This window comes from Amblyomma maculatum, chromosome 4 (genome assembly GCF_055883805.1).
Source record: "Amblyomma maculatum isolate TAMU_Amacu chromosome 4, ASM5588380v1, whole genome shotgun sequence".
NCBI lineage: Eukaryota > Metazoa > Arthropoda > Arachnida > Ixodida > Ixodidae > Amblyomma > Amblyomma maculatum.
The window spans coordinates 28,490,729-28,516,285 of NC_139347.1; the positions used below are offsets into that span (position 1 = coordinate 28,490,729).

At 46.3% G+C, this 25,557-nt stretch overlaps 1 protein-coding gene across 4 annotated transcripts in view; it reads left to right on the forward strand.

Annotated features, from left to right (window-relative positions):
• The window catches only part of LOC146190547 (protein lin-9 homolog), a 57,293-nt gene extending 32,235 nt beyond the window's left edge, over positions 1–25,058 (forward strand). For all 4 annotated transcript variants that reach the window (XM_084600944.1, XM_084600945.1, XM_084600947.1 and 1 more), the window contains exons 10-16: positions 267–377; positions 2,172–2,276; positions 6,295–6,375; positions 10,570–10,695; positions 10,933–11,166; positions 12,542–12,636; positions 19,668–25,058. In XM_084600944.1, the coding sequence (XP_084457070.1) occupies positions 267–377; positions 2,172–2,276; positions 6,295–6,375; positions 10,570–10,695; positions 10,933–11,166; positions 12,542–12,636; positions 19,668–19,773 (858 nt within the window). In that variant the 3' untranslated portion in view covers positions 19,774–25,058. The remainder of the gene's footprint in view (positions 1–266; positions 378–2,171; positions 2,277–6,294; positions 6,376–10,569; positions 10,696–10,932; positions 11,167–12,541; positions 12,637–19,667) is intronic.
• The last annotated feature ends 499 nt before the right edge of the window (positions 25,059–25,557 follow it).

A 25,557-nucleotide genomic window follows, 5' to 3' on the forward strand; every position in this document is an offset into this window, starting at 1 on the left:
GCATTGTCTTGTATTTTGAGCATAAATGCATTGTGAAAGTGGACGTGGGTGCTCTCTCTCACTTGTGCTTTTAGGTGTACATACAAGAGTACCAGAATCAGTAAGAAGCCTTTGTTTCTCTGAATCTCTGAACACTGTTCATTGGTGCCCGATGGAAAAAGATGCGTTCACTGGGGAATGCAGAAAGCACTTACGCTGCTTTTCCTGGGCACACCACATTACAGGTGTTCTCAAGACTTGCCAACTTTCTCCTCACTTTTCTGCAGAGCTTAGACCCCCCTGAAACAATGCCCAAGTCGTCGTTTCTGCAAAGACAGCGACCTAGGCAGGTCTACTACCTGAGTCCACCCAGGCCTCTTTACCCTGCAGCACAACTGGTGAGGTTCACTTTTGGCGTGTTATTCGTTTTTTCGTGGTTTTTTTTTTTTTTTTTTTTTTTTTTATCGTGTAGACGGCAGAAAGCGATTTTTTTATTGGCATTCAAGATAATTGGCCACCCACAAGCAATACTATGGCATTTAGTAAGTTGCTCTATATATATTTTTTTTTTTCTTTTGCAAGTTGATATCGCCTACCACAGTTGCGAATGCCAATACTCTTCACAAACGTCTAAAGCCCTTTCACTTGAACTCGAGCAAGCGTGGAACTGTTGGTTGAAAAGATGTCCCATGATGCTCGGTTAAAAAGAAAATAGTAGTCTTGTTTGTTGTGTTGAGGCAAGTGACAATTGGTTGCACTCGCTTGAGCTTGGTGTTCCTGAAACTTGTACACATGATCAGCAGAAGCAGAGAGACATGATTTTTGCCAGCGACTCGACTCGGAAAGGTTCGAACGGGCCTGTGTAAAGAAAGTCGCTTTCGAGAAACAGAAGAGCTTGCCGGCTTCTTCAATAACAGCGACCAGACTACAGGCCTGCAATTGAGAAAATTTTGAAAGTTTGGGCTGGGTAGCTAGTGAGGCAGAAAGGTGTGTAACGCGGACTGAATTGAAAGCCAGCAAATGTTGTTGTTTTACATACCTTATCAAAAGGCAGGGGTCTTTGATTCAAAAGTAAAGTAAAAGAAAAAAAAAGTCATCTGATAGAAAGACATAAAAAACATGAAAATTTGCCGCACATTACAATTGATAGCATTGCTTTCTTTTCTTTTTTTTTTACGCACATTCCACCTGGATAGCCCAACATTGTTGAGAAGTTGGCTTTTTCTCACAGCTCGGGAGCCTAGTGGTGGAGCACATTGAACTTCATGATCAGCAAAAAAAAAGAAAGTTAGATTCGCTGTATTCATAGTTTGTTTCCGAGTATAGCATGAGCTGCTTTCTGAAGCGGGTGATTTGTGAAAAATAAAACTTGCATTTCATTTATGCCAATACGTTAATACTCCTTTCGGCAGATAGTTGCCAGTATCATGGCATCCCAAGCAAGCGTACGGAGGACGCACTGTCTGTGACCAAATCTGCAGGCGCTTGGTGCACTAGCTTACTTGAGTCAAAGTTGAGGGAGCAAGCATATAAAGACACCAGCAGAATTTTGTTAGCCATTCGATTCTACATTTCAAGAGATTTCACGCGATTATATTATTCACCTTCCCATCATTCGTTACTGTTCCTAGCGACGTCCACAAGCGCAATGTGATAAAAGAAGACAATGTGGCTGCTAACACACACTTCCACGAAAAATGTAAAAGGAAGCACAGTCATAGTTCAATTTTTATATTTTTGTCATTCGTGATGCGCCTGGCCCAAATATTTTGCAGATACAGTCAGAGCACTCTACAATACTTATTAGTAACAAAATTCATGTTATGAATTTATGATTTCAGTTTTCAGATCTTGGTTTCATTATAGTCCTGTGCATTTTTACTTTTTTTTTTTTTTTTTTTTTTTTTTTTTTTGTCATGTAGTGATGTTGTTTTCTGCATACTCTGCGTGCAATCTTTCGGTGTCCTTCAAGACTTGAAATCGTCAGACCAGGGACTCTTCATCATGGTGCATTCTTTCATGTGCAGATTTCAGGCGCTAGCAGAGCTACCAGCAGCTGCATGGTAGCTGAGTGGAATGTATTGTTGCTAGTGCTATCAGTTGTACTGGTACAAAATCCATGCTAGATGCCCTCGGTGTTAGTACAGATAATTGCGTTTAGTATGTGAGTGTGCTTTGTTGTCTTGTCCCAGGACAACGATCCCCTGCTCGGTGCTTCTCCCTTACGGACCGGCCTCGCGTCTGTTGATGAAACGTCAACTGTCGGCGGCTTCTCTGTGGAGTCTTTAGCTATGATGGTAGGTCATCGTTTTGCGCTTTTGAATATCATTCATATTAACAATATGTGCAAGTCCTATAGTTCTGGCCCTGCCGAGGTGACTTAATGATTGGACACTCGACTACTGAGCTTTGCGACTCAGGTTTAATTCCAGCTTTAACGGCTACATTTCATTCGAGACAAAACGCAAGGTGCTCTCATGTGCTGCGCGACGTCAGTGCACGGCAAAGGATTCCGGGTGGTCAAACTTATCCGGAGCCCTCTATTTCTAAATTCCTGATAACCTGAATTGATTTGGGACTACAGTTCTGGGTATGTGCCCTCAGGGACAGTTTGGCCTGCTTGCAACGACCAGCTCTGTAATTATATCCGCTTGCCCTAGTGAGTAATGAGCCTTAATGGTGAAGCGGAAGTTTAACAAATGTCCTCATTTACACAACTCTATTGTTGCTACACTAAGAATGCTTCAAACCTCCTCGGGCATGTAGCATCGAAACTCTTTCTCAGGTGCTGATCCCAAGATGAGTGTTTGTTTTTGTTTAATCATGCTAACTGGCAGTTACAAGAATACTGACGCATTCTTAGCTCTTGTGCCCAACACTCCTGATGTGCTCCTCAGTCGTGCAGTGTAGGGGCTGAGCCATTTGCACCATTTTGGTATTTATATTTCCCTGCGCTTTTATTCATGCATTGGTGGTTCTGTGCCATTTGCACTATTTTCATAAACTTATATTTCCCTGCACTTTTCTGCTCCAGTTCCAGAATTGGCAACTTAGCCAAAAATGTGCCCTAGCCTGCCTGCACCAAACGAAGCAAATTCCTATGAAAAATATTTTTTCTACGATCTATTATATGATTGTCATGTGCCAAATTATTTTTGGGGCTGGCAACCCCTAGCATCAGTGGCCACTTGTCCAATATAAGCTCCTATATCCTATATGTGTGCATGCAACTGATGTTCAGAACCAACAAAATAATACTGTTGTTGCCACTGTGGCTGCGGCTGTGTATGTCTAAGTTTAGGCTGTGTGTATGCAAACGTTCATTGCTCAGCGCTTCATGGGAGCACCTAGAACGAACAGCCCCTAGACACTTGTGTCCCCCATGTGTAAGCTAGAAAATAGAGACGTTTTAATGCGATGAACTTTTTGTGTGCACAGTATGGCTTCCAATTCTTTAATGCTGTTGGTGTCCTCATCTTTATCAGTACACTTATACCGTAAAGCACTACTTGGTTATCTCGGGCCAGTGAGCTGAAATTGGTATCGGTTGTAGCACTACTATTTACGTGCTGGTTAAGTGGCCTTTTGCGGGTGCATGTTGCTTTTGCATATTGTGTATATGTCTCGAGAGTGCAATTAAATCTGGATGCAATGAACCTCCGTGTAATGAATTCCTCGACATTGTGAAGTTCCTCAATGGCAGGCTCATCGAAGTCCGTGTGTTTGGAGAAGAGTGATGTTAGGGAAGTCTAGACTGATTGTAGCACTGCACAAGCCTCAGAACAAGGCCCAAGCCTGTCTCCCGCCAAGCTCGGAGTGAAGCCCATCTGAGGCTCGGCCAAATCCTGTTCTCACAGCAACACACGAATCACTCATTGTTACCAATCGGACTCCTATTAGAGTAAAACCTCTTTGATAGGTTTTTAAAAAAATATTTGGGAAAATATCTATTATCTGGGAAAACGTATCATCCAAAACTGCGTGATTTTGAAAACTAGAACTTTTGAATGAGGTTCAAAGGCATTCATAATTGACTCTTTCACTTCATGAGAATGGTCGTTAGCACCACTTCTTGATGTAAAATATGAATAGCATCCTTTAATACTCACAGAATTCAGTCTTACTGGCGTGGTCTTAATTGTGGAAGGGCAAGAGAGCTTCTTAATATTTAGGTGCCTCGAACCCTTACTTCAATGTGTTGTGGAGAAGCTATTGCGATGGCTGACTATTGCCGCGTGTTTGCTGTTCATACTGTGTTCCTCAGACCCGGCTAGCTCGAATGTCAGTGTGGAATTTTATTTCTCAAAAGTCCCCCCCCCCCCCATGCACCTAACGCATTGCAATCTGGCAATCTAGCCGCTGAGTTTTCCCTCATAAGTCACGCCTCCGTGGAATGAGCCTTCTTATATGTTGGCTTGCCGTCTTTCTTCAGTGCTTTGTCCCATGCACTTTGGTACTGCAAAGAAGCCACTCTGGTCGGTGAGCGCGGCTGTTCAGATTTTCATGTGGCTCGCCTGTGGGTTCAGCCTGCTCGTTTGTTAGCGCATGTGCAGTCGGTTGCCATACATATCATATGACAACGATTTGCCAAAATTTTGAACACAGTAACTGGGAAATTGTGCTGTGCGGGAACGCATTAATCGGGATAAAAGTAGTTTAACTCAATGGGAGATAATGTTTCGCTGCCCGCATTTTCGCGCGTATGAATTAGGAATGTATCAACAAGCTTCTACAGTACATGGCCAGCAAAGAAGTTTAAATGGCAGTAACGCTCAAAGAAACGAAGGAGGAAGTGATAAAGAGACAGTTTGCCCAGTCGGATTTTTGAAGAGTGATCTCCTAGATGTACAGAAGTAACATAGAGGAACTTGGAAGCTTCAAGAGCCAAATGAAAAGGGTTGCACACAGACATAGTAAGCTATCTCGCATTCTGTGAAGAGATTTAATCAGTCATATTTTACAGTGTGCTATGTCTGAATTTTTAAAACATCCTCGCAGCCAGTGGAGTGATGTGTTTTTTCAATTAACATGATTTCAGGGTTTCAATCATGGCCATCGATGTACAGGCCCAAGCTCAAGCCAGGCCTGCAAGTTCAGGCCCGGTGAAATGGCTAATGTTCTAGCCCAGCTTTTTAGCCAGCGTGAGCCCATGTAGTGCTCTACCTATGACTCTCCAGGACGTCCGCTCTCCCCGCCCCATATGTATTGTCAGCACGATTGTGAAATGTTTGTCCCTGTTTGACGCCAATCAACAGGCGATGACTAATGTGAATGTTTGCTGCAGGATTTTCATTGCATGTCATCGTGTCCAACTTCTGAGCACGCAGCAAACCCTTAGCCGTGAAGGCTAAACACATGCTTTCACATGTCTACTCGGTTTAAGTACGTTGAAACACTACCACGTTGTCTTATCTTTATTGGCGCCGATATGCAAAGCATTTCACAAGTGCTGTAGCCGGCATGACGAGGTCTGCTCTGAGCTAACACCTCTCGCAGCTGCACACGGCAGCATGGCTATGCCAGTCATTCCAGACCTGTCTTACATGTGCCCGCATGTATGGTGGTTATCTAACTCACCAGGAAGCTCAAGGTCGATATGAAAGTAAAGATTTTTTATTTTTTCATGTATATATAAGCTCATCAATAAACTAGGGGTTTGTGAATGCACGAGTAAGTATGATATAGTACTGAGATCGCGTATCCGGACCCTTTGGAATTGACGAGGTGGAACAGCGTCCACGTGTGCTGCCGTCGTGTGAAGTAGCCATCGCGTGGGCCTTGAAAATGGTTATCTAGACTTAAATACGCCTGCTTTGACTCTTCAAAGACATTTTACGACACGTAAGAACATATGCCAGCGACATTTCCTTCTGTTTGTGCTCTTTTTAGAACCATTGTCACTCTGCAGCAGCAGGCCACAGTATTTGTATTGGTCATCCACTTCATACTGGGAAAATTAAATGAATTTAATTGTTCACCTGCAGCTCGAATGCACTTAACATGATCCCCCACTGACGCCGCAGCGGAGCCTTCAAAGCAGCCACCAATGATTGTAGAAATGTCTTATCTTTGGACTGCCTGCACTTCAAATTGAATTCCGTAATGGCTTCGTCAGCGAGCGAGCTAAGTGACAGCCATCGACAGAATTTTAGAATTAAGCATCCTCTCTTATTTTCGGCACTGTGATAGTGATAAAAGAGGTGCTTGGAATTGAGTAAATGCAGTCATTTCAGTGACTTCTTGCTTTGTAATATGTCCGAAAGGCATAACGGTTTTTAAACTTTTCGATACCCTTTTGTTATCCTGTTGTTTCAGGTCCACCTATCAAAGACCCTTTTAGATAAGAAAGAAAAAATTGACAAGTTAAAGGACATGCATACGCAAGCAGAGAAGATGGTGAGTTTTTTTCTCTCTCTCTTTTCTGCCGATTAATATAGCTAATTGGGGCGCGGGTCAAGTCTCAGCTGCCGTGCCTACATTTTGGTGGAGGCAAAACGCTAAGTGCTCATGCACTGTGTTATGTCTGTGGATATTGCCACCTGGTGTCCCAGATGTTTTTAGGTGGCACCTGGAAGAAAAGGACGCCGAAGTTGTCTCGCGTGCTGTGCGCGGAACTTTGCCTGCTGGTTGAGCTTCATCCCGTCGTCTTAGTCACATCTAGCCCTGTTGTCCGTGACATATTTTGGTGTCGGCGCAGGGTATCGATCCCAGTATATGTCCCGAACTCCTCCGCATACCCAGGATTCAGGTCCTGTGCCAATCGACACTCCTGTTCACCGCGCTAGCCGGAGGAACCTAGGCCTACCACCTGAGCACGGGCCGTTGGAGTTCAACACCGCAGGCGCTCCTCGACCGGCTATGCAAGGAGCTCCAACTTACTACACCCTGCAAAATCCACGACTGCCTCAGCCCTTCCACGGCAGTCAGAGCGAAGACGTCGAAGACTGGCTTATCCAATTTGAACGGGTCGCCTCGTTTAATCAGTGGGACGACGCCGCCAAGCTTCGAAATGTCTTCTTCAGCCTGGAAGATGGCGCTCGTACTTGGTACGAGAACCGAGAAGACGCCCTAACATCATGGCGTGAGTTCTGCCGACGAATTCTTGAGACCTATACCAGCGCGGATTGGCGAGAACGCGCAGAAAGGGCTCTACAGTCTCGTATACAGATGCCAAATGAGACTGTGACCATGTATGTGGAGGACATGACCCGGCTCTTCCGACGTTCTGACCCGGCAATGAGCGAAGACAAAAAGGTGCGCCACCTTATGCACGGTATTAAAGAGCAACTGTTCGCTGGCCTCGTGCGTAATCCACCAAGGACTGTTGCTGAGTTTCTTTCGGAAGCTGTCACAATAGAGAGGATGCTCCAGCAGCGGTCTACCACTTACGACAGGCCGGTGGTCGCCGCTTCAGTTGTGGAGCCGTTTTCGGCCTTCGGGGCTACCCCGAACCTACGCGACATCATCCGCTCAGTTGTACGCGAAGAGCTCCAGAAGCTTTTGGGTGCTCCACAGCCGATGGTCGGCTCTGTAGCTAGCATTGTCCGCGAAGAGCTTCAAGCGTTGAAGCCCTCGGTAGCGTCCGCTGATCCACAACCTTTCCCCACGGAGTACCTGCGTCCAACTTATGCAGATATGGCGCAACGCCCTGCCCCTGCTTCGGCGCCATTACCACCACCCGATCAAGGCTCATTGTATTCCGCACACACTGAGCCGTTCGTCGACAACCGACGACCACCCCAGCGGAAGGCGGACCTGTGGCGCGCCCCAAATCGCCAGCGCCTGTGCTTCCATTGCGGGGAGCCAGGTCATCTCTATCGCCAGTGCCCCTATCGACACCTTGGACTTCACGGATTTCCCATCGACATGCGTCGCCCTCCAATAGGCCAAAGACCCCGGGAGATTGAAGACTACTTAGCGCAGCAGCGCATGGCGCCAACTTCTCAGCGGCAGTCACGATCCACGTCCCCACGCCGACCATCGTCGCAGCGCGGGCCATCTTGGACGGCGCAGCGACGCTCGCCAAGTCCCCACCGGGAAAACTAAAGACAGCGACCTCCGGGGGCGAGGCCGCTTGCAATCGACGTGACGAAGACCCCCTGACAAGGAGACCTGTGAGCGATCTGGATTTTACGGCACCGACTACAGTTCCTACGCATGAACATCGACTCTCGCTGGACATACCCGTGCTTCTCGACGGCCATAAGGTTAGCGCATTGGTGGACACTGGCGCGGATTTTTCGATTATAAGCGGGAAGCTAGCAGTGCTTCTAAAAAAAGTCATGACACCATGGTCGGGCACGCAGATTCGCACCGCTGGCGGACATGTCGTAACTCCTAGTGGCCTGTGCACGGCACGAGTTCAAATTCGCAGCTCCACGTTTATTGTAAGCTGCCTCGTTATACCTGACTGCTCCCGTGACATTATCCTTGGGGTGGATTTTCTCCGGGAGTATGGAGCTATTATCGATCTCCGAAAGCGCACAGTGACATTTTCAACCGAGAAAGCTGCTGATACTGACGTCAAGAATCGCCAACGCCGCGCCGCCCTTCGAATTTCCGCCGAGAGCGTTTCGATTCCGCCACGCGCCAGTGTTTTTGTGACTGTTACTTGCGACGAACTGCGTGACGGGCATGCGGTCGCGGAAGGCAACCAGTCACTTTTGCTCACCCACGGCATCTGTACAGCGCGCAGCCTCATCCACCTCCACGACGGCCGGTCTGATCTCCTGGTGACTAACTTCACCAACGAACCCCGGAATCTTTTTCGTGCTACTGCCATCGCGTTTGCTGACTCCTTAGCGGATGTTTCTGAATGTTTTACGTTTGGAGCTGTTAGCACTGTGCAGCCCCCACTTGACCGTCTTGATATTAGTCCGGATCTCTCGGACACACAGAATCGTGAGCTACGTGCCCTCCTACTAGAGTTCAGCTCTTGCTTTGCGTCCTCATCGAAAGTACGACAAACGCCTCTCGTGAAGCACCGCATCATTACTCCTATATAGTCGCGACCGACTATCTCACACGGTATGCGGAAACCAAGGCGGTGAAGCGTGGCACGTCATCTGAGATCGCCCAGTTTTTTATGCAGCAGATCGTGTTGCGCCATGGCGCACCGTCCCAAGTAATCGCCGATCGAGGCACGGTGTTTACGGCACAACTTATGCACGACGTATTTGAGCTGAGTCACACGAGCCATCGCAAAACCACTGGTTATCACCCACAGACGAATGGCCTCACGGAGAGACTCAATAAAACGATCGCCGACATGATTGCCATGTACATAGACTCCCAGCAGAAGACCTGGGACGAGATTCTCCCATACGTCACATATGCCTACAACACTGCCATCCAAGAGACTACGCGTTTTACGCCATTTCGCCTGCTCTATGGACGCGACGTTCAGACGATGTTAGATGCCATGCTTCCGTGCTGCACGGATAATCCTCTCATCCCAGACGCTGAGCAGTTTGCTCAGCGCGCCGAGGAAGCACGTCAACTTGCCCGCATCCACATTCAGCAACAGCAGGGAAAGGATACGCGTCGCTACAACCTCCGTCATCGGCACGTCACATACCAACCAGGAGAGCAAGTTTGGGTGTGGACACCGGTACGCCGGCCCGGCTTGTCTGAAAAACTGATGTCGCGATACTTTGGACCTTACAAGGTTCTGCGCCGTGTCACAGAAGTGACATACGAAGTCCTTCCAGCGGGTACTGTGCAGACCTCGCGTCGGCAACCACGCTCCGAGGTGGTGCACGTTGTCCGCATGAAACCGTATTTCACGCAGTAATGTGCGGTGTACTATGCACTCGTTTAGTTGTGTAGGGCACCGCCTCTGTTTTATATTCATTTTCTGTACTGACTTGCATCGCCCATCGCTCGCGCCCAGTCTGTGCTTTCGTTTTTTTTAGGAGGGGGAGTAATGCCACCTGGTGTCCCAGATGTTTTTAGGTGGCACCTGGAAGAAAAGGACGCCGAAGTTGTCTCGCGTGCTGTGCGCGGAACTTTGCCTGCTGGTTGAGCTTCGTCCCGTCGTCTTAGTCACATCTAGCCCTGTTGTCCGTGACAATATGATGGTCAGAATTGATCCAGAGCACTCCGATATGGCACTGCTTATAACCCATGTATCACCTTCGGATGTGAAGATAAGGAAAAACAGCTGTGAATGACCTTCATCGTGCCTTCTCCAAAAGGATGGTGTGGACAGCTAATAAAGTATCATTGTGACATGTGTGCTGCTTGTCCTTGTCAGTTCATTGTTACTCAGTGTTTCAACTTTGACACTTGCACAATTGCTTGCACTTGAAAAATTGCTTGCAGGAGGAATCCAGTCGAACTTACGCACTGTTGTAACCCGTAACGCTCACGTTCTCGGAGTTGCGGGACCATTGTGTGGTTGTAACATAGTCAAGCTCCCATGGCTGCTGGTGTTCAATATAATGGCTTTAGCTCATTCGTCATATCTTTGCACCTGTCACTGCATTCAGACAACTGCAGAAGCTGTAGACTTGTTCAGTTTTGGCAAGACTTGGAGCACATATGCAGCTTATTTCAGCTTGTGTTATTCTAGCCCTTTTTTGTGTGCAGACCTCTTTCGGACTGGTGATCCAGCAAGACTTCAAGAAGCGGTACGCAACGCTGATCATGGAATTCGAGGTGCTCAACAGAGAGCTGCAGGAATCCCTGGAAGGCATCCTGACCTACTGCGAGAGGGTGCGTTCACTTTCATTGTGGTTGCTGTTGCCTGCACTGTGTCTCTTTGCACTGGTGTAATGTTACCAACTTTTTCCTTAGTTAGGCTAGTTTTCATGGTTATTTCTTCAGCGGAACAAATTGGAATGTTCGCTTTGCTGTCGGCGCACTTCAAAAATGGTTTGTGGGAAAAATGGGCGTTGATGCGGCTGTCCTTGGGTCGGGTGAGGAGCCGGAGGTCATTTTTCTCGCTTCTAGTTGGCCCCTGAACAAGGCCTGGAGTTTGAGCTGCAGCCACAGGCGATCCGCAGCAAGTGCCTTAATGAGGCTCAGGAGCTGATGCAGCGCTGTGTGCCCCCGGGAGGTAGCATGGCCACCGCCCTGTCATCCTCCGCCACTGCATCTTCTACTGCATCAACAGAGAGTGGTGGAACAACGCAGCAGGCACTTGACCTTGTAGCCAAGCTTACTGCTCTCATGCTGCAAGTCAAGGTGAGCTCTAGTCCCCTCCCTTTGTACGTTTAAATTACAGGGAGGTGTGGCAGATAATTCCAGCTAGGTGTTCCAGCTATATACAGCCAAGTTTCTTTTTAAAAACACAGTTTGTCATGGTCGAGCGAAGCCACCTAAATGCTGGTGGGAGTGGCCTGGACCACAGAATGTGTTTTTTTTTTTGTTGTGCAAAGTTTAGAATGTCGATTGAGAAATTGCAGATTCTACAAATGGTATCTGGCACCCCTTTCTCGATGGCACCCCCTGCGACAAAACTAGTTGCCCACACCCCTAAAGCCGGCACTGCTTGTGTGTTGTCCAAGCAGCTAGTCAGACTATGGTCACCACTGTAACCACCATGTGCCATCTGTGGTTTCATGATGCTAGTCCGTTTCGGAGTGGACACTGTCATGAAGGAGAGTCTTTAATAATTGGTTCACAGGAAAGGAAAGGCGCAGTATCTGTCACACTTGTTCTGTGGACACCGCCGTAAGGGAAGAGGAGAAAGGTGGGAGTGAAAGCAGAAAGGGGTGCTGGGTAGTGGAGGGCTCCGGAGTAATTTTGACCAATGTGCACTGACATTGCAGAGCACACGGATGCCACTTCGTATCCCTTCCATCGAAACGCACAGATAGAACCCGGGTGCTCCGGCGGGACAAGGAGTGTCCTTCTCTGTACTTTTTAGAAATGTCGAGCCTTGATTGCCTACCAGCATATTGTGGTGCCTGTGTGCTTGAAGTAAAGGAGGGCTGCTCTCTTTAATATGATTGCGCTGAAAGTCCCATTCTCCTGAAAATTTGGCATAACCATTGTCACTGTTGGGAGCTAACCATCACAAGCCTGCCTACTGCATGCGGCATGGCCAGGCACTGGTTGGCCGGCAGTTTTGTGTCGTCAGAGGACCACATGACTTCTGGCCAACTCCGGCAGCTCATTTGAGATGGCAATCAAACCCTCCGCTTCCTTGGATCACAAATCGGACGCGCTACATCTAGGCCATGCAGGCACATTCATACAGCTTGTTTAACGCGGCGTTTTGTATCTGCATTGGGTGGCCTTCCACTTAATGTGGTAGCTTACGACTGTGTGCTAACCAGTGTGTGCGAGATAATAGCTGCACAAATTAAGGGAATCGTGGGGACGAGAGTAGCAAAAATGCACCTTTGCACGCAAATATCTTCTACAAGGGGACCAGCAGGCGGGAGCCTTATATCGCTGCTGCATCATCTCTCTGAAGGCAGAGCTTTATTGTGCTGAAAATTTGTTTCCAATGATCAGACATATTTTCAGTCTTACAGGACGCTATTCAAAATGGTCTAACCTGCAGCCGATGTGGAATGAAAAGTGTTTTACGGTTCCTCTATTTGCTCTCTAGAACCTCACCCAAGGGGACTTGAACTTGTTTGAACTGAAATCGCTCAGTGAAGCCTTAGTGGATGTTCAAGACAACTTGGAATCCAAAAATATTGGGTGAGTGCTATTTTTTTCTTTTCTTGCATGCACAGTGCTCTTCCCTAAGCGGCATTTTGAATGCTGTTCAATTAGGCTCAAAGGCATTTATTAAACACTTTCACTTCATAAAAATGCATATCAGCATTTCCTTGCACAAGATACGAAGTACCCTTGTTTAAGTTTTTGCTTAATTTCACGTTTGCGTTGGCCTTAGCAGAGCTGTGCACGGGCAGGGCTCGGGCCGCTCGGAAGCCCTCGGGCTTCGGTCGAGCCCGGGCCAGGATATATTTGCTTGGGGTGGGCCGAGCTAGGCTCGTGAGTCCAAGTCCCCCAACGTCTACTCACCATTCCTCCATGCACACTCGCTGTGCGCTGTGAAGGTGTCTTTGCTAGCCGTCGGTGAACAAATTGAAGGGCCCCTTTTGGCTTTTGAGTTTTGTCTTTCGTGTCTCCCACTTCGGTCACACCAGCACTGATGTTTAGGTATCCGTTTGTCGAGATTCGCGCCACACTGTTGCCTCTCGTGCCTCTGTTGTGGCTTGCTGCTGGCCTCGACATATTCTTCATAGAAACGGAGCATGGCACTTATGTTGAATTCCAATGGCAGACCCAGATCAAGTTTTTCTGCTCCGTTTGGGGCAGTTATATTCCAATAACAGAATGGGAACCAGAGCTGTCTGTTCCAATGGCAGATTGGGATCAGGTTTGGATCCCGGATTGTTCCGTGGAGCAACGATGCTTGCTCCGCCAACATTGGGGGATTTGACCTGAAGTACGTATGCCGCGTCTCATGTTTCCTCTTCTGCTCCCTGCCATCTACCTGCCGCGGCCAGCGCATTCTCGTTTCCTCGTCGCTGGGCGGTGGTGCGAGCAGCCGTGGATGACTTGAAAGCTGCGCCTGCTTGCTCTTCGCATTGCAAAATCTTGCGCGGCAGGGTGCATCAAAATCGAGCAAGAAGCGGACTGGCAAGCACCGGATCAGACCTATCGCAGTGGGCAGCCATCGCAACGATGCTGTATAGATAAGCAGTGGCTACTGGTCGCGAAAGAAGCTGCTACAGCATAAGACGGAATAACTTATCTATCGTGAGTTTTTCTTTTATGTTAACCTTACAAAACATGTTAGGGGAGCTGTATGCATGATTCTCAACGTTGTTCCTGCACACTTCAGCGGCAGCAAGACCAAACTCTGCAGCCAGCCATGACAACGTCGACATTCGAAGCTTTTTTTTTTTTTTTTTACTTCATTCGGATCTCATAAACGGTTCTGCATCCGAACTGACGCAAGAACAATGTTTCTAACATTCTTTGCGTTATTTATATTATAATGTGCGAGCCCCTGAATCACTGCAGGCAGGAAAAACTTTCGTTCCCTTCGCTTGAGATGCCGTTGCGCTGCGCTCGGCGTCGGCAACTTTCTCAAACAGCACCTCTGCCACTTCAAAGACGTATGTTAGCTTCCATCCAAGATTTGATTATGCTTTATCAGAAACTTAAAGATTCACACCATTAACCCTTTCGCTGTCACGATCGTACCGGTACGTTTTCGCTCTTCCCCCCCACAGTGTTTCCGACGTACCGGTACGTTTTCTATCATGCGTTGAAAACTTCGCGCCTGAGCGTGAAGCTGGCGTGTTTGGACAGGCTGTGCCATCTGTAATATCTTTCTACAAGTTCTCATTTTCGTCCCGCGTTGTGTTGATACATATATACTGAAAAGTATGGAGCGACCACGTCCACCCCTGCCATCTTCTTTGCTGGGGGGCGCAGTCGCTCCGCGCGCACTACTCTATCGCGCTAAGTGATCACGCGGCGCTTGCGTGCAGTTACGGGTTCAAGGGTTGTTCTGCTACCGCCGCAGGTTTGCAGGTTTTTATTTTTGTTCTGTTGTGTCTGCTACGACGCCGCGTCACGTTCAGGGGCTCGCGCCGTCGACACGACTGGATCGCTGCTTTCGCTTTCTCTTGCCGCGCCCTTGCTTGCGGCTAGCAACAGCAAAGGAGGTTTTTTTCATAGTTGTTTTAGTCTCTTTCCATCTCCCTCTGTCGTCTTGATTTCACAACGTGCCATTTCTCTCCGTTTTGCGGGCGACCAAAAGTGCGCCCTCTGTGCACGCGGTTACTTTCGGATCGCTGACCGGGCGGGACCTTCGACTGCGGACTGGAGCGATGGCTCTTTTGATTATAAATACGAGCCGAGTTCGGATTCGGACTCTCAGGAAGTCTCGAGCAGTTTTTTCTTATATTATCCTTATTTGGCTCATTTATAATTAGGCTGATAATGATGATGATGTTAATTAATAACAGCTGCAGAACACTGAAATGTCCATATTCCGTTGACTATGTTATTTGTATAGCCATCATAATCAAAAATAAATCGCTATGCTCGTTCCCTGAAACAAAGCCGACACTGGGGGTGTGTCACAGCCGGAAACGCCCGAGAGCGAAAGGGTTAAATACGTTTGTTTTGCCAACAGCTTCAAAAAATGTGCTCTCAACAGAGCGAACGCAACGGCGGCCATTGCAGAAGGCGGAGCCACGAGAACCAGTCTGTGCGCTGATTTGCTTACGTCCACCAGGAAGCATGCTCCCGCTGTAGCGAATGCATTCCAGTGGCAAATGTTGAGGAAGTGATCTACGCCGGAACGATGCGCTCCATTTGTGATCCGGCCAAGCGCTCGCGATCTGCCATTGAAATTCAACATTATTCAAAGCATCCGTGGCGCTTGAGTTGCCTCTTGTTTCTTGTCCCAGACAATAGGGACAAGTTAGCTAGCGCAGAGCACTTGACTGCAGAATCAACTCTTTGCTCAAATTTGAGCTATAGCACATTTTTGGAGACACAAAGCTGTGTACCCAAAACTTGCTCTTCTTGCTAAGAAAGTATTAACCATTCCAGCCACTGGTTGTTAGGGCAATGAAAGACTTCATCAATGCCGGATTCATAATGTAGGAGCTCCGTACATGCCTCATGCCTTCATCAATGCATAACTTGTTTTTCCTTTGTATATTTATTTATTTTACTTGTTTATCACATACTTGGGACCAAACATGGTCCCAAAAAAATGCGTCATCTTAAAGGGGTCGTGACACCAATTTTGGGATATGAACTGTTTATTGAATCTTATTTTGGATGTACCAAGTAACTAAACCTAAAAGTTTCAGCCCCATCGGAGCTGCACATATTTCTAAAACAAGCATTTTCGTTTCTTCGTGACCAGCTTGCTGATCTGGCCACCAGCGTAGCCGGTGAAGACATAAACTGATGCCGCCCGTGTTTTACTGCGTGTTCTGTGTACGAGAAGCGTCAATCGCGGTTATGCGGAACCGATGTGGCAGAACACACAGCACTCAGGACACTAACCACGGTTACCGCTAACTGCTTTTCGATCTTTGTTAGTGCTTTTAACCTAGGCAATAGCATGGCGCCTGTGGACAGGATTCAGGAGCACGTCGGGGCCAGAGTGCGAAAGCTGCATGAGCTGGCCCGTTCGAACAATTTACACACTGTACACTGAAACACATCTCAAAAGCAACGCATAAAATGCGCATAGAGTGCGTCCGACGGCGCTTTTATACAATTTTCGAGTACCACCTGACAGCGCAGCAGAGTAGTGTATAAGGTGCGGTTCGCTACAAGGCATGCCTGGCCGATAACCTGTCTAGTCATAGCAACACGTTTACACTGCTCGTTGCCAGGCCCAAGTCCGGCCCCAGCTGCATTATGAAAGTAGGCGATAAGCTCATGAGGCTTACAGCACAGGATGCTGCAAGTTTACAGCAGTGGTGTCGCCCGCAATCGCGGTGGACGATGGCGCTCTGGCCTTCTGCTTCTCCCTAATCGTCGCTAGGCCTACATTGCTTAGCATTAAAGCCACAGCAAACGGCACTTAGTAAGTGGTCAGCAAGGCGTTTTAGTAAAAGGGCTGTTGCAGATTCGCGCTGGAATCGGCCAGCAGAAGGATGAGGAGGAAGAAGTGGTTTGGGGAACTGGGAGCGCGTGGTAGAGACTGAGCGCCATGTTGGCATATTGAGAACCAAGGGGACAGCCGGGGATTAAAGATAGAGGCGGCCTTGGTGTTCGCCCCCCTTCTTTTATACTTTTTGGCACCCTGAGGGGAGAGGTATTTCGAAGACCACCAACACTGCAGAACAAGATGGATCCATAAGGGGCGTGCAGCACAGACTCGAATCACACCATAGCCTACATTCTGTCAAAGTTCTTTTGAGCATTCTTCTGCTAAACGCCATACAACAGACTGCATTAATTCGTTGGCTGGGTGACCGCAGCACACAACTCAACATCAATCACTTGGTTCGTGTAGGAGTATGTACTGTGCCACCACCTGGGTAGGTTTCCTGAAGCCTGTGGCATCCCTTGGTTTTGGAACCCTGCAACGATGTCCAGGGGTTCAAGTTCTGTTTGCATCACCCCTCCTTGTATCAGCTGTGACACCACTTGCTTGCGTCCAGGTGACGTCCTACTTTGAATGAAAAGGTTCATCAGCTGCGCCTCATTTTCTGAAACATTGACAATCTCAATGCCCAGAGTACTGATTTTTTCATCCGTTTCTGCTGGTCATCTGGCTTTAGGCTCACTCTATAAAGCTCCAACTCGCTCTCACTCCTCCTCGTGGCCCTCGTGCAGGGCTCTATGGCTCCAAGGTGGAAAAGTTGGCAGTACAAGGGAAAATGCGCAGAACTTGGATGATATCTGACGTTGGAGCCTTTCTCCCTGTCATGGATTTCCTTGCTCAGCTTGTGAACGAAAAATCTCATTTCTACAAAGAAGATATTTTTCTGGCACAGTCCCACTTCACTTTTTTGCATAATCGGAATTTATCTTGTTTACCTTCATAACATGGTGACTTCATTGCACAGCTCAAAGTTCCTTGACGTCAACACTGACAATACTCACACACACACACTATCACAACACAGCATAACACTGTCGCAACCCTCGGTTTCCACCGTGTTCTTTTCCTGCGCACCGGCCTTTTTCTCTTCCTGTGTTTGTGAAACAAGGGCCGCCAAGTTTCCAGGCTGTTTGCTGATTCGTTGTCTTTCTTCACCAACCTTTCGCACTGGACAAGCGCTTGCAGCATTGCACAACTCAGTTCTCGCATTTGTGTGATAGCATCGTAGATGATCTGCTCGGTTCTCGCCTCCGCATCTTGCTTAGAGTGTACAGGGGTCGGCATGTGAACTAGAATCACTGGTATGGCGTCTTCCTCTCACATATACTTTTCAGAATCCGCACTATGAAGCTCTTCGCGGGAGGCTTAGTATCTATGCTGGTCACTGTCTTTCTTGTTTTGCTTAGGGCCACTGAATGCGCTTCCATTGTTTGCTGTTGATGACACATGGGGGACTTGAGTGAGGTTGCAACATCCCATAGGCTCCTCCTTGCCAGTCTCGTTCCTCAACAGGCCGATATAGTCAATTCCTTTGGACGATCACTCCATGTGTATGTCGTCAGGTGCAATAAGGGCTACTCAATGAAACTTTCTCTGAAAAGGAAATTATTTTCGGCGACACCTTAGCAGCGGAGCTAGTGTACAATGAACACTGGCACCCGCACTGGCAGAAGGCTGTAAGCAAAACCTCCCATCGTATGGCTCAAAGTTTCTCAAAAAGCATTTATTTTTTAAATTCCCTTTTCCAGGGCCTAAAATTATTGCGAGAAAAAACAAATTTTAGCATGCTTTTCTGGCACAGGCACCAGAGAACTGCTGTATCGCTGGCGTAGAGGGCTCGAAGGGCACAACCGGCATGGCGGTGTTTACGGTGGTGCCACGGACGATGGCAACGGCCGCACTGAAGGTGGATATGTGGGCAAAAACTAAACCGCGCTTCACTACAGTCCATGTTCTATTTTCAGAAACATGCTGAGTACTATGCTGATTCGGAGTCATGCTGGTCCTTGAGCAAGCGCAAACACAGTAGTGTATCAGCAGCTTGTCGGTGCCGGCACAGCAGCAGACGACGCGGAGTCAGTCCGTGACGTCACCAATCGTCTCAACATGGCGGTCGCTGGCAGTGGTAGGAGCTTCATTGTCTCAACTTCAGTCACTTCATTCGAAATAAAGAATACATCTAGGGCTCTCAAATTTTGGAAATAAGATAATAAGGTCCAGTATTATCTGCCAGACAACAAAACTGCAATATATTAGACGACCATGGCATGAACCCTTTAAACGAGAAAGCACAACACTTATAGCTCTAAAATAAACTTATCGTTGAAAAAAATTTTTTCTTTAAGTTTTATCGCTTCAACTGCAATTATAGCAGTTCATGAATAGGCCAACCCGGCCTGGGCCTTAAATCTGAGCACAGGGCACACCTCTGGTCTTTAGTGCAGAAAAGATCTAGCAACCCACTCGGTACTTTGACTGCACTGGCGAGTTGGGATCGCTTTCTTGTTTCCGGATGCTTGGCCTCCTTACATTATTGCACTGTGGAGAACCGTCGCGGTGATCTGACTCTTGTCGCGTTCTTGCTCTTGACACTGTGTTTCCCAGATCTGGCCTGCTCGTATGAAAGTGCATAGCAGTTTCCAAATTCTTTGCCCCCTTGCCTCTGAGGCATTACGAAGAAATTGATACCTTTCTCCTCATCGTGTCTTCGCGGCAACGGCTCTCTAGCCTTTCATGATGCGTGATCCTGGGCTCGGCCTGCTCATATGCTATAACATACACAGTTGATCGCTAAATGTACCAAACGGCCACACTAACTTTATAGTGATAAAAATGATTGTTTTCAATTCATCCCCATTCTTAACGTTGTTCAATAAATGCCTTTCACGCTTCCCCCCCCCCCCCCCCCCCCCTCCCTCCCCTTTTTTTTTTTTTAAAGCACATGCCCTGGGTGTTTACTGTGCATTAGTATAGACCTCCTAACTGATTAAATCTGTTTGTTCTGTAATAATATTTTAATTAAAAGTGGCACTCACTCAGTGCATATTACCTGCTGGTCTGACAAGTATCGTTGATGGTAAAGTAGGCCTCCTTTGTGTGCCTTGCATAATTTTTTCTTTTCCTTGCATTGTAGGCTGTTTCAGAACAAAGTTCAAATACACATCAACCACATCCAAAATGGTCTGAGCCATTTGGGGAGTCTGCACGCTTTTACGTCCTCACAGAACGTCCCTGCTTGAGAATGCCACTGCGGTACCCTCCTTTTTTTGTTCTTCAGCAATTGTGCAGTTTGTCACCTGTGGTCGTATTGTTTCTCGCTGTGCTCGCAGAGCATTTCGGATTATTCGTCTGAAAGCGAAAGCTTCATTTCTTTCGCCTCCCCTCCACCCTACCCTTTCTCAATCTATAGAAGCCCTCAGCGTTGTATGTTTTTGTTTTTGGGCAGAAAGGCTGGAGATGATTCTGCATGGTAGTCGTAACTGGTTGATTGTGTGTACATTGATTTCAAGGGTCAGGCCAGTGACGTTATTGTTCAACGCATTATAGCTTTTTGAGGATAAACTTTTATAGCGTGCACCGATACGTCTGAGTGCAAGAATGTCCTGAGGTTAGTGCAAAGGCATGCGTAGCGGCTAAAAAAAAACAAATATATATGCTACCTTTGGCAGGTTGTTCAGGAATTGAAACTTGGTATAGTCAGCAAGTTGACGGCGAGTAAAAACAGCTTGGATAGGCATTTTGAAGCTTGAGCGTGTACAATTTTTTACGTGTGAATGTGATATTATGGATAAAACCGGTTCGGTTTTTTTTTTTGTAATGTCAATAATTTAATTTCAATATGCTGTAACATAAAAAAAAAGGTTGGGTGAGATAGATACACTGTAGTAGTGTTTCATTAAAGCCTGTCATCATGCATGTACAGAGTAGCCTCATTTTAATGAGCGCCCATGTGGCAACTATTACATCATCGACAATAATCTACGCACGAACATTGTCATCTCGCTGCTACTTGGAGCAGTAATGAGCTTGTTTCTTTGCTTACAGCACAGTCCATTTCTTTGTGAGGCGTCAAACTAGATTGCTGTGGGTTCACAGAGCTGCCATTGTGTCATATGGTCTCCAATTTGCGCAATGCTTCAGATTGTGTTATTTCTGTCGGGCAGTTCTCTGTGACCTTGCTGTTAACCTCGATTGGTCAAGATGTGGTTACGTGCGTAATGCAGTTCATTTGGTGTACCCAATGCCTTTGTTGAGCATGAGCCATACCGGGCATGCGGGTGATGTAAAATCTCAATTGTGAAGTTGTGATAATTTAGAAATGATGCTTATTTAACCACAACATGATTCAGGCTGTTAAATGTGCTTATGTATAAATACTACACAATTTATTCTTTTCCGCTTTTGAGTTTTTACATAGCCAAAGTGTATGAAACAGAGAATGGAAATGGAATCCAGCGGTGTTTGCTGGAAATTGCTTTAGTTGCACATGTATGACGAGTTCTTTCCATTTTGGTCCATGATGCAATGAAGCGAAATAAAGAAACTAGAGGGCGAGGCACAAAGTGCTCGCAAAGGACAGGCTTATTTCCGTGCTCGGATAAGCCTTTAGCGAAATTCAGCTTTTGAATTCTTTACTCGAAAGCTTGCTTTTGCCGGAATTTATGTTCAGCTTGCGACTTGTCCTCATCATATCTTGCACTTGGGGCACAGAGTTTAATGCCGCAGAGTTTCGTCAAATGAGTGCGCACATAATTTACATTTCATTAGTGTGTTGCGACTTATGAGCTGCACACCACGCACTACTTTTCTTCTAGTGCGATGCTTTTGCAAGAATGAACCTGGAAGCTTTGGTTTCATTGTTTTGTTGTTGTTGTTTTTTTAAGGGAAAAGTAACTAACAACTCCAAACATTAAGATTATGCAAGCACCTTATTTTGAAGTGGCTCACAAGCAGAATCGTCGGCTCTGTGTAATTAGCATGTATAGTAACATTTTGTGTTTGGTCGGGGCATGGCCTTAAAATCAGAGAAGCTTCCTGTGGATCGACTTTTGTTGATGGGGATCGCTGTGGTGATCCCTAGGAGACTCCTGGGGAAACATGCTGCTCTTTTATGTGCAAGAAGACATTTTAATTTTGACTTTTTTGTTGTTGCAATAAAGCTATTTATTTCTCCAAGAAAGGCTCGAAACAATGCCAACTGCCGCAATCACTTGAGTCAGCAGTTATTTTTGCATCTCTAATCTTTTGTGTGTTTGTGTGTGTCACCTTTGTGCCTGTGTATTTTAGTGGCTATCTTTTGTGTGTACGTGTGCGTCACCTTTTTGTTTATTTGTGCCTGTGGACATTAGCGACTAAGTATGGCCAAAAGCATGCTAATGGATGCTTGTTGTGAGGTGGATTTATTCCATTACTGTTATAAAGAAAGGCTGTGTCAGGTCTGTTAATATGTGAAATGCAAATAATTTTTGTTTGTTTTTGCTTTCATGGCACACCTGCATAGAGAGAAACTAATTTGAAGCCGAGATAGAGGTAAATTTGTTCTATAGATTGCTAGATTCTGGTGATGAGTCTCCATTGGCGCACTACTATGCCGGAACGACACCTCACCTCCTACGCATCAAAGCTACTGCAGACAGTGCTTTGGAACTGCCCAATGTTAACTGCGAAAATTAGGACACGTATGGTTTCCTCGGTGCCCTCAGCAGCAAAGCATGCCATACAAAGGCCACTGCTTCGGGCTTTAGTGAGGTGGGCTTCACCATGGGACAGCAATGTAGCGTGGAGCACAAAAAAAAATGAAAGACCACCCTCAAGCACAGCCTGCATCAATCCTGTAACATCAGGTGACCGAGGATGCACGTGGAAAGCCATCAAAGAGTGTTGTTAAGAAAAGCACCCCATATGGTGCACAGTTCAACACACCAGACGATTAGTGAAATTGTAGTTTGACATACAGTACGACTTTCCCGCTGCACAGGATTTTCAAGGGGAGTCTACGTATTCAGCACAGTTGTTAATTTGGAATATTTGGGTTAGGTGGCCTTAGTGTCATCTTCAAAAGCAGACTTTACATGTCTTTTTGACAAAGTTCTGCAGGCAGTGTCATGATCATGTGTTGCAATTACTATATTCATTGTGTACTGCAGCATTGGGTAGTCCCAAAGCATTGTCTGCAGCATCTTTGATGCGTAGGAGGTTAGGCGCCGTGCCGGCATAGCGGTGTGTCGATGAAGAAGCGTCACTCGTGTGAGAAAATGTCTGTTCTTTTCTCTCTCAAACCTAGTTCAGTCGATTCAAATGTCTGAATACTGCAAACTAGTACTACAGTTGTAGGCTGAGGTGTTTCTTGCCAAAAGTGGAAATCTGTGTGCTGCTACCCATTTTTGGTGTAACTGGTATTTTCATGGTGTGTAATGTTCACATGTCAGGCATAGATCATAAAAGAAAAATTATGGGGACACTTAAACTCTGCCCTTAAGAGTATGACGGGATAGCTTAGGCTATGAGCCCATATTTAAGAAGCCATATGAACTTGCCTGCGTGGTCTAGAGGTAACCTCAATGCAAGGTTCCTAGCAGGCTGATTCTGATAACCACCCAGGGTGAGGCCGGAGTTTGCAGCTTCTGCCAAACATAATATCGGGCTGCCCCACGCCCAGTTAGTGCGCGGCCCTGCCAGGTACCAGCGCCATGCTCTTTATTTTTCACTAAAACACGGCAATGCCGGATTTTTTGTGAACGGAGCCGTTTCATTGCGTTAAAAAGTTCCAAGATAATAGCGGTAAATAGGTAAGGCCCTGGCTTCCTACGTGATCCTGTTCACTAGCTTGATTCTCTTGCCTCCTGGAAATGTTAGTGTCCCATTTTTCCCATGATTTAGACAAGGAATTAATAATAATAATATAGTACAGACAGCATATCTTAGTGACATTTTTTTTTGTTAATGATGCATAGTATAATAATAATTGGTTCACAGGAAAGGAAAGGCACAGTATCTGTCGTACTTGTTCTGTAGACACCTGAACCGCGCCATAAGAGAAGGGAAGAAGGTGGGAGTGAAGCATTCCTTTATATGAATCACCACGTGGTTTTCGCCTACAACCACTAAATTTTTAATTGAATTTTCTTTTCTCACCAGTTTCGGTTTAGGTTTCAGTAGTCTGATATGGCTGCGAAGTCGCAATCAAATCTAAGTCACCCGCAGCATGAAAAACTGACTCTTCACTTGTTTTAATTCGTTCTTGAGTCGGGCTTGCTTTCGCATCGTAGTGAATTAAAATGACACAGGAACAATTATATTGCTGTTTGCTTTTTTTCCCCGTTCCTCGTGTGGCCTAGACTTTACTTTGACGTCACAGCTATCACTCGGCTGTTGAACCGAAACAGGCGAGAAAAGAAATTCACAAAAAATGATTCGGCGATCGGCACTCAAAAATTAGGTGTTAAACGCTGGAAACGCAGTTACTGGAAAGACTAATTTAACAAGTCATTTTTAGTACAAAGCCAGGGTCTCACAGTTCATTGTCCCAGTGATTGATTACAGTAACTAGCACTCATTTTTACTTGTCTCCTTTTTTCACTCAGTGTAGTGTTGCTCTCTTTTTTTAAGCGTTTGCAGCTGAACTCTTCAGCGCCGCTTGATTTATTGTATCAAGACAGATGCAGACCTTGTATGCAGCCTTTTTCTTTCTTTTCCTCAAAGTCTCAAATATGTTGATAATGGATGTGGGCCTCTGGAACAGGCATCCTATAGTGTGCAGAGCCATCTCAAAGATTGTCTGCAGGCACTGTCTAGCGCTTCCAGCCTCTCGCGCCCTGATTGCTTTTAATCGACATCTGTACAATCTAATTGGTTTGGTGAAATGTGCAGACGCCAGCCTGATGTCATGGTGAGGTGAAGTCTGTTACTATTGCACGGAAGAAATGATTACATGTAGTTCTGGTAACCGCCGTAGAGTACTTTGCCATCCATGAGTCCTGTATGTTCATGACACTAAAGCATGATAAAACGCGAGAACTACATGCTGTTTATGTAAAGCGTATTTTAAACGAGTAGAAGAGATAGAGGTTTTTTGTGTGCGTGCGGTATTTTGACTGTGCCACTAACTAAGGCAGTGGAAATATGTAAATGAGGTTTTTACTCATTGACTTAAATCAATCGGCATGACAGGTAGTCACTCCTGACAAAATGGCTGCTTATGCAGCGTCAAAAATTTTCCTTGCGCTCACTACGGCTGCTGACCTGAATTTAGTAGAACAAGTTGCTGCCTCTAACAAACTTGTCTCTGGGCATTTCAGCAAGTCACGAATGGCACTGTGAAGTTGGATTTGTACATATGTGCAGGATTGGTTAAGGTTTGCTGGCAAAAGTCCTGGTAGTGTTGAGCTCATTTCAAGATGTCTGTGTATGTGCTCTGTGGTGTGAAGAGAGGGTAAAGGTTTAACACTCGCGTAATTATGTATGTGGATGTGAGCCCTGCACGAAAAAATACTAGAGGTATTTTGAGACAAAAATAAAGTTTATTTACATGTACGCTGTCGTAAGCTTCTGTTTTTGTCAGCTCTGAAACTGTCCGTTTTAACTGTAGGCAATTGTGACAAAAAATGTAATTATGTGAAAGCAAAGCATTTGAGTGGTCACCTGCCATCGTTCACAGCTACTGTAAATGCATCAATTGTACAATTTCCTAACCATTCAATGATAAAAGTCAGACTTGCTGAGCAAATTGACAATTTTTGGTGGCAGTTTTTTTCATTAGAGTCCATTAAAGACCTGAAGAATTCAGTTATTTGGGTAAGCAGTAGTGAAACAAGTTACATATTTTCATTGAAGCAGTCAAACACTGACTGAAAAGAGACCCAAGATTATAGTGGACAGATCTCGCCTCATAATGCATAGGCTGAGCACAACCATATCCAAGGAACAAGGACGTCTAATTTTCATTTGGTATTGAAAATCACTAAAAAGTACTGCCTGCAGTAAAAGCATGCATTACTGCCATAGCACTCCATATAGATGGATGC